General features: G+C 40.2%; 1 protein-coding gene across 3 annotated transcripts in view; it reads left to right on the forward strand.

Annotated features, from left to right (window-relative positions):
* The first annotated feature begins 6981 nt into the window (after nucleotides 1-6981).
* tox2 (TOX high mobility group box family member 2) overlaps nucleotides 6982-13322 on the forward strand; it is a 136465-nt gene continuing 130124 nt past the window's right edge. Inside the window, exon 1 of one of the 3 annotated variants that reach the window (XM_020483878.2) lies at nucleotides 6982-7654. In XM_020483878.2, coding sequence (XP_020339467.1) covers nucleotides 7550-7654 — 105 coding nt within the window. In that variant the 5' untranslated portion in view covers nucleotides 6982-7549. The remainder of the gene's footprint in view (nucleotides 7655-13322) is intronic. The other 2 variants (XM_020483857.2, XM_020483847.2) reach the window with 2 other exon arrangements.

Here is a 13322-nt window from a genome sequence, read left to right on the forward strand (position 1 = left end):
CTATGGATAGTACGCGTACTATGCTGTCAACTGTGCTACAGTAGTATGCAGTGTGTGGTCCATCGACACACAAGAAAGTGTGGACGATTATGAAGCCTATATTTGAATTTCCTACCCACAAATGAATGGAATATTGTCTGCAGTGGGTTTTGTGCTTTAGAAATGCAACTGCAAGCTAATTACCAGTTTGAGAGAGGTCACCCAAAGGGTGGAGGGGAACTTGAATGAATGGCAGTTGTTTCAATGGACGATTGTCTCAGGAACAAGAGACAACATATTCTCATTATTGAAGGTCAGTGGCTAGAAAAGGTTAGCAAAGGTTCACCACTGAACAGAGCTTTGTGGCACTCTGCTACAGCCTCAATTTATTCAGACATGCTTTGATATGACCCCATGCTTTGGCAGAAAAGTGCAAATTCTGCGAAACATGGCTCCATGGTTGTTGGTATGCTGGAACTATCCTCAATTTCATTTCAGTTGGTGCAGAGAATAAATAAAAAAACATGGCTCAGGAAGAAGCTATGAGTATTAAATCAAATGTGTTTCAAGTTCAAAGCTCTCACTTAATTAAAACAAGTAACTGTAAGTAGTTTATTTGAATTATTACTTACTAACTCTGTTCTGTTCGAGTTTTAGTTCATTTACTTGTCCAGTGTTTCCATCGTAACCCCAAAGGGTGCACGTTTTGATTTTTACCCTAACACTAAACAGCTGATTCAAATTATCCAAGCTTGATGATTAGTTGATTATTTGAATCAGCTGTGTAATGCTAGGGCAAAAACCAAAACGTGTACCCCTTGGGGTCCTGACGAACGCGTTTGGGAAACCCTGCACTAGTCGCTGTCGCTTCTTCCTGGAAGAGCAACAACACAACTATGGAAAAAAAAAACGAGCATCTCATAAATAAGCAAATAAAAGCAATATCTACCGGCTCAGCAGCTCTTTGCTATGGATTCATTAGCATATCCAGTATGTAGAGTAGGATCCCCCCTCTTGAGAAAGCCTTGAGAAACAAAGACTGCGACCTCAATGTAAGAGTGGTCATATGTAAAGCAGCTTCCTGCTCCAACTTAATACTTGAAATGTATGAAGATGCTCAGAGCATAATGCAGTAATCCCATTAGCTTCTTGCGCTCCCATTATAGATATTGGTTAACACTTGCATAGTACACACAGACCTGGTCAATGGACATAGACAATATTTTTAACATAATGTACTGATTATTATACGTAATGTTTGATTGTACAGATTTGAGCCAGTTTCCTACAGCAGGAAAATAATAGTGCAGCAACAGAAAATGTGAATTATTATATGGATTATAATTCATGGAAATGGAAAATCAACAAAAGATTAATCAAATTGATCATATATTCTATTTAGACACTTTTATCAGAAGCAACTTACAGTCATGTGCGCATACATTTTACATTTAGGTGGTCCCAGGAATTGAACCTGGCGCTACAAGTACCATGCTCTACTAAATGAACTACAAAGGATGACAAATTTAGATCCTACACCTGTACTTTTTTCATTTAAACCTGCCTGGTATATGAATGATTATCATTTGTTGTATAAGGTATACAATAATCTTCATAAAGTCGCAGACTTTGTTCATAGTCATTGTAATCAGATTCAGAGACTGAGATGAGGTGCTGAAGAATGAATCTGAAAATTACTTGAACAAAGAGATGAGCCCCATGTAGATGGGCTAGCAGCACAAACCTATTCATTCACTCTCATTGATTCCAGCTGCTAGCTATAGTTGCAGCTGCTCTAATGGCAGGTTGACGTTTATAGTCCCGAATCTTGCCGTGGAGGCAGAACTGAGTGATTTCTGCTAAATGGACCAGCTGCAAAGTCAAAATTGGCTATAAGTCTATTGTAAAAAATTCATGAAAAAAACATGTGCTTTTTTGTCTTAATTTAAGGTTAGGGTTAGGCATTATTGTTAGCAATGTAGTTAAGGTTAGGTTTAATATCTGATTGTATTACTTTGTGGCTGTACCAGATAATGACCTAATGACCACTCTGCAGAGCTGCCTTCAGAACAAGATTCCTGCGCTCTGATGGGGCGCTACATCAATGTAGCGTGGAGTTAATGCTATGGTGAAATTCTGAAAGTCTCTTGATTGACACTGCCCATTCAGATAGAAGAGTTAAAGGGTTAGTCCAGTGATTTAGCATATTTTGATACTTGTTTCCGTACGTTGAAAGGAATCTACTGTTACCAAATGGTGCAAAGAATGCTAATGTCGCTTATTGTTGGCTGTGTGGATTCCAGGCACTCCTTGTTCATAGACTTCTTTCAAGGTAAGGAAACAAATATCTCTAGCAAATATACAAAATAGCTGAACTATCCATTTAACTCTCCTATCTGAGTGGGTGGTCCCGGGAATCGAACCCACTACCCTTGCATTATACAAGGGACGTACGTCTGGTATAATAGTAGAATGTAAAAAGACAAGGGGTTCGAAATACTGTATTGGTGAAATGTTAAGTCTCTTGACTGTCAATCAAGAGCCTTTTAACATTTCACCAATACACTATTTCAACCCCCTGATCTTTTTACATTCTACTATTATACCAGGCTTGAACAAAAACTACTTAGGTCAAAGAAGTAAAAAAACGAAACATGCATTAATTATATTTATGCCCTGATTATAACACGTGGGCATGATGTTGAATTGAATCAAAGTCACTCAAAGATATGTAATAGATCCATTTACATCCGTGTCCATTCACTGTGTCATTTTGAAAATCACATTCCCTTCAGTATACAGGATTTACAATTATAACTTCTTTGAATAACAGTGCTGGTTTTGAGCATGGAGAGAAAGTGTGCTTGAATGCCATACATGTACTGTGAATTATAGTGAAATAAGGCTTTCACTGCAGATTCTGATCATTAGTGACTCATTGCCTTGCCTAATGGTGCCTTTGAAGTATTTCCTGTTTACCATTGGGCTGTTTGCTGTATTTCAAACAGCCATTTATGGCAATATACAGCCAAATGTGGGATCACTGTTTAGATAACTAATAGATTATCGCAATGTAAAAGGTAATTGAACAGAACATTCAAAATTAAGTCGGGCCTGTTCGTAAATTAGTTCGGCCTCTGCAAAATAAGTACACCATTATGTTTAGAGATGGAAAATAATGTAAGTATTTATAACCATTTTCTCATACGCTTAAGTTGAGAAGTGCGTAGGTTATTTCTCTTGACCTTCAGTGCTGAAACTGTCAGTGATTGCTCAACTTAAGTCTATAGGAGAATGGTTATAAATACTTAAGATGCAGTAAGACAGGTAAACCCTCTGATATGAGGAAGTAGCCGGTGATGCAACTGCATCTTGACAACTTCAGCTCTAATAACCACCGAGGGTACTGATGGTCTTATCATCATGACATTAAATAACACTTGCATAACGCTGCTTATTTGTTACAGATGAAAGGGTCACACATTAGGTAAACCAACGAGAAAGCTACAGTTTACCTGAATTAGCTACAGTCATCTAAGAGAGATTATTATCAGTTGAATTGTAGTTTCTTAGTTAAATGTTATACCAGGTAAATACCAGCTTAAACCAGGCTGTAAAATGAAGTACTACTCATATGTATAATGTATTACTTTACACTTTATTTATCTGTTTTTGTATTTGTGAACACTTATTAGACTTTGCTTTCTATAACTTAAAGTCATTTTGACTTCTTAATTTTCACAGAATGTGAACGTTTCATCTAAAGTTATTTCAAACTGGACCTGGGAAATATAAAAGAAAGTTATATATGCTCAGGTTCAAATCTATTAAGAGACAGAATCAGAAATTAAATGCTGACATCATCCAAAATACAATGTGCTATCCTTTAACGGGCCATATTTAATTTTCTACTATTTCCTAATGACAGCCTCAGCTCTTATCGAGGCAATAAAAATGGGACTGCGTTTGTTCTGCCGCTAACTGCCACAGTGCTGGTAATTAAAGGAAAATTAAGTTGTGGTAATAATTAGTTTCTGTCGTTGGGGAGGAACCCATCCTCCATCAATTGTTCTTAAATAATACACGTTTTTAGAGTTCAGTGGCCATACGGGATGGGTTCTCTCTCTTCCTCTCCCTCTCCTCTCTTTTTCTCTTTCTCTCTCTCTTCACACAGACTTTCTGACTCTCTCTTTCTCTCTCTCTCTCTCTCTTTCTCTCCCAGGCTAGTAGTGAGGGATGCTGGGGCACTACACATTCCATTGCCTTGAAGCCATTTGGTATCCCTGTGCCAGTTAACCCCTGCGCTGGCCTGAGTCGCTAAAGCTAGCCTCGCCAATGGCTAGAGCTAGCTGCAGCCAATAGTAGGCGAGCTCGGCATGCCCACTGAGCGACCCATCTGTCGCTGGTATTAAACAAGTTCGCACCCCAGGGCCTGTGCCACCACGCTGAGTAATAGCCATACTGATGAAGGCCTGTTCCTAAGGGGGGGGGGGGGGGGGGGGGGGGGGGGGCAGCAACAAGTCACCCACTGTGATGACAATGAGAGTTCACTCCCGTCCACACACACAGATGCAGGCACACAGAAACACACACACTCCTGAATGGAGGCACACAAATGCACATACATACACACACATGCACACAGGGTAGTTTTTTCTTGTTGTTTCTTATTCTTAGAGTGAGGGAGAGCAAGATAAACACTTAGCTGTAAGTGATGTTATTTTTCCTCTCTGGTTGCTTTTTAAGGATGTGAGCATGCAATGTTTTCATCCTGTTTTGTCGGCTGTGTGGATGGGCTAGGTTGGACCAGGGATGTGTGGCACGGTCAGTGCTGAGGTGTTGCAATGCCATTGCTGTATTATCTCCCAGGTCATATCTATCAACACTCCGGAGGATATAGGGACTCTGAGAGAAAAGGACATCTACTGTATTCTCAGTGAAAGCCGCTCGTTGAATTGAATTGCATGGCTATGCAAAGGCTCACTGGGAGATCTGCTGCCCTTTTATGTCTTGCTTTTTTCTACCAATCTACCCAATTTCATATTTTTTTATTTTGTAATTTAGCAGACAATCCTATCCAGAGCGACTTCCCACATATCACAGTTTTTGCAAGTAGACTCTTCAAATAAAATACATATAAACTCAGTAAAAAAAGAAACATCCCTTTTTCAGGACACTGTCTTTCAAAGATAATTCGTAAAAATCCAAAAAACTTCACAGACCTTCATTGTAGAGGGTTTAAACACTGTTTCCCATGCTTGTTCAATGAACCATAAACAATTCATGAACATGCACCTGTGGAATGGTCATCTAAGACACTAACAGCTTACAGACGGTTGGAAATTAAGGTCACAGTTATGAAAACTTAGAACACTAAAGAGACCTTTCTACTGACTCTGAAAAACACCAAAAGAAAGCAAGAAGGCATGAGGACTGCAGATGTGGCCAGGGCAATAAATTGTAATGTCCATACTGTGAGACGTCTAAGACAGAGCTACAGGGAGACAGGACGGACAGCTGATCGTCCTCGCAGTGGCAGACCACCTGTAAAAACACCTGCACAGGATCGGTACATCCGAACATCACACCTGCGGGACAGGGACAGGATAGCAACGACAACTGCCCGAGTTACACCAGGAATGCACAATCACTCCATCAGTGCTCAGACTGTCCACAATAGGCTGAGAGAGGCTGGACTGAGGCCTTGTAGGCCTGTTGTAAGGCAGGTCCTCACCAGACATCACCGGCAACAACGTACAAACCCACCATTGATGTGCGAAACAATTGTGTCCAGAAAACGTTCTATTGAGTAAAGTACCACGTTACGTCAGGCCTTGTTGCAGTTAGAAAGTTGTCAGTGTTATTCAGTTCACAATCGACCTGTCTTTCTCTAAATGTTAGACACCATAACATATGATTTCTCTTCTGTGTCAAACCTAAACTATTTCCATCACGATCAACTGAATTTAGTGCTCATTCGGTGCTTAAATTCACTGTGACCCAAATATGTGCACACTGGTTCATCAAAGAAGGACAGTGAAGAATGGAAAAAAACACGACAAGTCCCCAGATAAACCAGATTCGTCTCCCCTAATCCAACACTTAACACAGCATCATGTTTTGAGTGACATAATGAAGCTACTGAAATTTGTACCTTTATCTTGCTGAATCTAAGTGTTGCTACATTTGTATTGCCACGGTAAATACATAGATATAGAACACCAAATTTACAATGGTCCTAATTTTCTGTATCAAGAGTAGACTCTTGACTCCACAAAGGGAAGGTAGGCTACAATGTAGATCTACAGTGTCTGATCTTTTCCACTAATTGGTATTTTGTACAAAACATCAGATTTGGGCTGCCTGTGTAAACACAGCCATTGATACATAGGTGTAAACACAGCCAATGATATATAGTACTGAGTTAACTGAGAAACCTGTTTGTAGTTCGGGCAATTGGACATTGACATTGACAAACAAACTACAATACACAGAATCTCTACACTTCAGCAGTAGTTAACCATGGTCCATGGAAAGCTACAGGATGAACAAAAAACGGCCTGGCAATAAAGCAGGTGCATGGGCTGGTCTCGCGGGAGAACATTTCATATTTTGGTTAAAAAAAAGAGCCAGAGAAGCGATGCAGAAGCGGCCCATGAGCGTGTTAAGAAATGTCCAACCCGTTTTGTTGTTGTTGCAAAAATACCTGCACTTGTCCCTATTACCATTTAGCGTATTACTAGTCTTAAAAGTAAAGTAAAAAGGAGGTTGGGGTCAATATCTATAACAGTAACTTAGCCTATAGAGAGCCCTATTAATTGGCCGTTGGGTAGGCTATCCGAATCGTCTGGCTATGTCTTCATAGCTACAGCATCTCCATAAACTCTCATTTCTCCGAACCGCAGTGGAACTGGATCGGTTGTCAATCAGCCTGATACTGTATCTCCCCTCCCCCTTCATCTCGCTCTTTCTCCTTTTCTCCCTCTATTCCCTCTGTTATCGGTAGAGGTCGCATGGCATTCGGTATGGAAAGAAGTAGTCGAACTATAACTCGAAGTGAACACATGGATAAACACTCCTACATGACAAAGCAGACAGGGAGTGAGCGCGCGACTGGAAAATAGAAACAGCCGAACGTTTTTGGGAGAACATAGAACTATTTGGGCTATATCTTTTGCATGCAACGTTGATGCTGAGTTGCTGTAAACAATTTCAGTCAACGTTGGTTCATGTTTAGTTGCTGAAACATCTACGTTTTTTTCCGCAAAGTGAACTTTGAGAGTATTTTTCCTGCTGCGAACACAAATATATGTATTTATCGATAGAGCATCATTGCAGAAGCTTGATAGCGTTGAAGTGAGAGCACCAGCGGATGTGAGGAGAGTGTTTTGAGAGAATCAACCCCTTTTTCTTTCAAGCCTTCTGTTTCTTTTTGTTTGGTAAAACAGTAGAGAGAGCGAGAGAGAGAGAAATAGGGAGAGAGAGAGAGAGATAGATATATAGATATATAGAGAGAGAGAGTCACAGGCATTGGCGCTGCTTTCATGCCGTCAGTCTTGCGGACCCTGAGATGGACGTGAGATTTTATCCAGCACCCCCTTCAAGCGTGGGCTCATGTACATTACCAACTGATTCAAGTTGCCTGACCTCTTTGGACTATTATCACTGCAACAAGGTAATTACTGTTAAATACTCATTTGTAAGGCGATACATTTAGATTGGATGTTGCATCTTTTTTTTTCAGTTGCTTTTTTTCAGTTGCGCAAAATGTGTTGCATGCGGCTATACCGAATTTATCAACCATGCATATTGACAAATGTGACTTCATCTGAAATATAGTATCATGATATGCATTGCATACAGCCTTCAAAGAACATTTCATAATTGAGACTAATGCATTTCCTGAAACTTTCCTGCGTCTTTGTAGCCTACTGCTCCGCAGTAACTCTTTGGAAGTTGACATCATCGGAGATGTTACCCCAAAAGGTGTATTGCTATGAGCAAGTTGCGAAACCTTTCACTGTATATATAAATTGTAGGTAAAGGCGCGGTGCTGTAAAGTCCCATGCAGAAATGCGGTGCGTACGGTGCCTATCCTATCCAGCGCAAACGAATAGCTCAATTGTATTTGAATACGGACGTAATTGCTCACAGTTTTCAGGGTTTACTTTCAACTGCTCATAATTCATGCAAAATTACGCCTCAGTTTTTCCCTGCGGAAGAACATTATTTTATTTCATGACCTTTTTTTACACAATAGGTAATAACTGCATTCTCCACATGGTAAACGTAACAATGACTAATTCATACCAAAGCCACTCTGCATAACACATTTACACATAATAAGAAATAATCAGAATAACCATCATGATACAGAATGGGAATTCACTATGTTTAGGGTAGACTAGCCTATATGCATGTCTTATAGCCAATGGTAGGCTACTGGTAACGCAATATGTGAACGCTTTGCCTACTATTATCCTTTTCGCATCTATTTATCCTTTATCTCACATATTCATAGGCTATATGTACATGGATGCATGATATCCATAACAAGTAATCATATTTGATTGAAGCAGAAATGGGAACTCTTCCTAATGAGTTTATTGCCCTTGGGATAAAAACTGCACCTGCTGACAAAGTTTCTCTCAACAGTTACTGGGTGGAGGAAAGCTAAAAAACGAACAAAGCAATTGAAGCCAAACATTTATGAGACATTATTTTTTTATCCCACATTGTAAAATGCATGATTGGTTCGCCATGTGTGCGTTTGCGTCTATCCATATGTTCCATATTACGCATTCGCCTATACCGCATCGAGTTCACATAGGCACATTTTTTTCCACAACATCTTGAACGTATTCCAAACATTCTACCTCTTGTTTTTAGTCTGGATTCGAATTTATCGTGTGTACATTACTTACGTCCGCTTCCTTATATGTTCCCTTTGCAAACAGTTATGCCAGCCTGAGAATTTCTAGCGTCGTACTATAGCCCGATAGGACAATGTTTTGCTCACAGAAAGAACTACTAGTTATAAAATACGATTGAGTATATGTTTATAAATGCCTTAATTTTGTAATTAGATTGTACAATAATGGCACCAGAAGTAGCTCGCCATATTTTGAATTTAAAAAAGCATGAAGCTTATGTAGACAACCGTGGCAATGATATTGTTTCGCAATACTGGTCCAGTTTGTCTATGAGCTCTGTTATTATCAGATTTCCCCAGTCAAACAGAAAGCATTATAAGATCTCAAAACTTAAAAAATATATGCATAAAGCATTAAAATAGTTGATTTGTTAATTTTCCGTTTGGCCCAATGCTCTCCATTTATAGGCTACCGATGTTATATCATGTTTGATATTGAAGCAACTTATAGCACAAGTCTTCTTCATATAAACAACACCACGATAAAGTTTTGTTGATATTGAAGCCAGTGATGGCTCAGAGGCATCTGGATTTTGCTATCCATTATGTCCCGCACCAGTTGACAGTTGATCGAATCTGGCTGCCTGTCAATGCTGTGGTCAATGTAAAAGTTATGTAAACATTTTGTCAGCAGATACAAAGCTACGTGCTCCCAGATAGTGGATGATATGAATTAATTGTGTTTGCCTAGCATAAGGCTGCAAATGATAGCTATTCTTCTTCGCAATATAATGTTGTTTTTTAATCCCTTTGCACTGCCACACACTTGTAGTCCTTTAAGATCAAATGTGGATTGCCTTTCTATGATATGGGCCCCATGATTCAATTAACTCTTGTTTGCACTAATTTTGCTATGTTGGGTAATAGGAGATGGGGTTAGGTTCCATGGAGAGCATCATAAAGCCTTGACATTACTAAATTGACGCGTGTCCACACTGTACATTGTGACACACTATCTGTGCACTGTCACAGTGCACCTTAAGTGGCAAAACGAATATATATATTTTTTATGACAGTTCACATTTGGATCAATCTTTTAACACTTATGAAACTGTAGATGTGTGCTGTCTATGAGACTACCATATGGGAGTGAGTTATCACAGGCATTTTAGTAATTGTATAGAATTGACCCTCCTAACTATGACTGATACAATGTCTTACAGTGTTGCAGCTGAACCGGAAGTGGCTATGGAAACCAGGCCATCCTGTATAAACAGCTTGTAGGCTACTTCCTGTGCTAGCTAACATGCTAACGTGCTAAAGTGAGGTGTCTGCATTCCTGCTGGTTTACTATAAACCAGGCCTCAGGTAAAATGGCAGCAATGTACAGATACACGTACAGGTCATAAACACCAAAAAGCCAAAATAGGGTTAATAATGTCAGGAATTTAAAGGATTTGTAAAATGTGTAAACTGAAACTGGATGTTTGGGTTTGTGATTGGTGCATTTCATGGATCTGGATCGACAAGCCATATCAAGGGCTCTGATGGGAGGCACATCGTCTCCTCCACAAATAAATAATGGGCGGTTTCCTGGACACTAGCAAGCTCAATGGGGAATCTCCACTGAAAATGCTTTTTAGTCCAGGATTAGGCCAACATCCCAAATATTTGAGTTTGAGGTGCATTCAATGATGCCATTTCTAAACAGCACAGATGCATGTATGTTTTTAGTGGAACAATGAATCTATTAAGTAGACCTACAGTAAAGGCCTTATCTAGTAACTTGTTAGACCCTATCCTGATCTCAATCTAGAACAACCCAAGCATCCTCTTGAAACCAGACAATAACATTTGAACAATAGTATATTGCACGTTTTAAAAGGGAAAGGGGGATACCTAGTCAGTTGTACAACTGAATGCATTCATCTGAAGTAAAAGAGAAATCTACAACATAGCAGTGTAGAGTCAAAAAGATAGGAGATACTTGCGACTAAATGCGACTATATGTATTCCCATCAATATGTATTCCCAACAACTCTCTGGGCCTATGCCTTTTCAAATCTCTCCAAGTTGCATTGTCTTGCATTGGCAGCGTCTCAGATGGCACCCTATTCCCTATATAGTACACTACTTTTGACTAAGGCCTATAGGGTCCCCCATAAGGCTCTGGTCAAAAGTAGTGCACTATATAGGGAATATGGTGCCATTTGGGATGCACACATTGTCACTGCACTTCGCCGTGAGTCATCCTCACTTTTAGCCCCAGATTCTCTCCTAATCTTTTTGAAGCCTCTCTGTATCTCTCCACCTCTCTCTCTCTCTTCTCCATGAGTGGGTGTATTGTTTGTTCAGTGTAGCTCCATACACTTGGCGCATACCAGCGCTAAAGGGACACTACTTCTTCACAAATGCATGTTTCGTTGAGAGACTATTTGTCAAATGTATTATGACTTGTGCATACCCCGAGGCAGACTCACTTCTGTGAAATGAAGTTGGATAGATTACTGTATCTAGCTAGCTGCTCCAATTTTCCCCAGATCCTCCTCCAACATCAATGTGTCAGAAAGGGGACTCGGATATATAATTAGATGGGTTGGATTGGAAATTCAGTGGCGGCGATGTAGTGTACTGTACATATTTGCACTACGTAAGTACAGTGTGTACAAAAGTATACGGACAAAGGTATTGTGGCTCTGTTAGTCGTAACACTTTCTGGTGGTGTGTGTGTGTGTGTGTGTGTGTGTGTGTGTGTGTGTGTGTGTGTGTGTGTGTGTGTGTGTGTGTGTGTGTCATGCATTTCTAATTGGTGTTATGCCTCGAGGCAAGATCTATGGAGCATATGATTTAATGGGAGTAAGCCTCAGGTGTACAATTTTTCCAGTGTTTCCTCCATACACCATATATAATGTACACTCTGAAGTCCACACAGTAAGAACTGCCCTGATTAAGGCCGACTTCCTCAATCCCAATTAGCCACCACAAGGTACTCAATGCTATTTGAGTATCGTTTAACTACTTTTTACAAATATGGCAGATACAAAACTATACATAACCCCTATTATCGTTTGGGACATTCCAATTTCACCCATATCTACATAATACAATTGTTGATGGAATAGTCCAAAATATGACCACAGTGGGGGGTGGCCTTTCTCATGTTTAATCTCACAGAACGTCTTATTTCTTCCCCTTCTCTTGTAACGTGACCTTAATGGAAATAGAAAATGAATTGTTATTCTAGCATTACCACCTTCTGTACACAGAAAAGTGAATTAAGTGGAAGTAAGCGGCCTTGGGTGTTTTACCGCTCATTCATACATTTTGCTGACTGGCGAATCTGAGCAAGAACTACTATACTCCCTGGAAAAGCGTTAACCCATGTATACTGTAACTGAAGGAATGCCAGGCAGAAGAGCACACACAAAAATCATTCTGTAGCTCCACTGACACTGGTAGTACTCCAACAGGCCACCGTACATCAAAATCAACCAAAACCACCTCAAACTAAAATATTGTAAAATGAAAAAAGTACACATACATTTGGGGGTAGTTCGTACAGTAGGCTACATTCGCTGGATGTACTATATTCGGTTCGTTCATGTTCTGTACTAGTTGAATGGTTGTCACCGCTTCCTGATATTAATCAGGCGTTCCTCCAATGTGCCCGAGCATCTCTTTATTTACGTTGCCGGCAGTGGCAATGTCAAAAGGTTATTTGGGGGGGGGGGGAATCAGGTAGCCTGGAGCAGATTATATCTCTGAGTTAATGATAAGTACAGAGCCATTCTCTGGGGAAGCTGAGCTGAAATTGCCTTCCACACAGTGCCTACACCATTACCTCGGAAAATGATTTCTAGCCAGCCTCCCCTCGTCGTTGTGGTATGACTTATTTATTCAAAACACGACAACAAATAGCGACAAGGAGCAACGGGGAACTGCGATCAGTTTCATCTTTTTTTCTTTTTTTAATGTAATGCATTTTAAACGAGTCAATCATATTTTTGGACGAGAGAAAAGTAGCAGTTACGGAGAAGAGATGGTTACGTCAACGTGCTTCTCATATCTTTCACATCATTTGAACGGGCAAAAAAAGAAGACATCTAAAAAGAACAAACCTGCCTTTATTTCGATGCCGTGCCAGTGTTAACCTAATTGATAGCTGTCCTGCTTTCATATAGGCCTACCTGGCATATTACTAGTCACAGACAGTGGCTGTGACTGTGACTAGGCCATTTACTGTGGAAGGTTGCTGGCTCTATAAACAATAGGAAAGGGATCCAGTAATGCCTGCAGTCAATAAGAATCGGGTCCTAAGGGATTGAGCCTGGACTCCAGTTTAACCTGCCGAAGAAAGAGCCACACAGACACAATGCCAAGGCCTACGGTGCTGCAGCCTGCAATCCCACAGCTCTCCATGCTTTAGCCCTGACTAGAAGCATTAGTGTCATGGCATCACTATTTGAAGCAT

This window comes from Oncorhynchus kisutch, linkage group LG1 (genome assembly GCF_002021735.2).
Source record: "Oncorhynchus kisutch isolate 150728-3 linkage group LG1, Okis_V2, whole genome shotgun sequence".
Classification (NCBI taxonomy): Eukaryota; Metazoa; Chordata; class Actinopteri; order Salmoniformes; family Salmonidae; genus Oncorhynchus; species Oncorhynchus kisutch.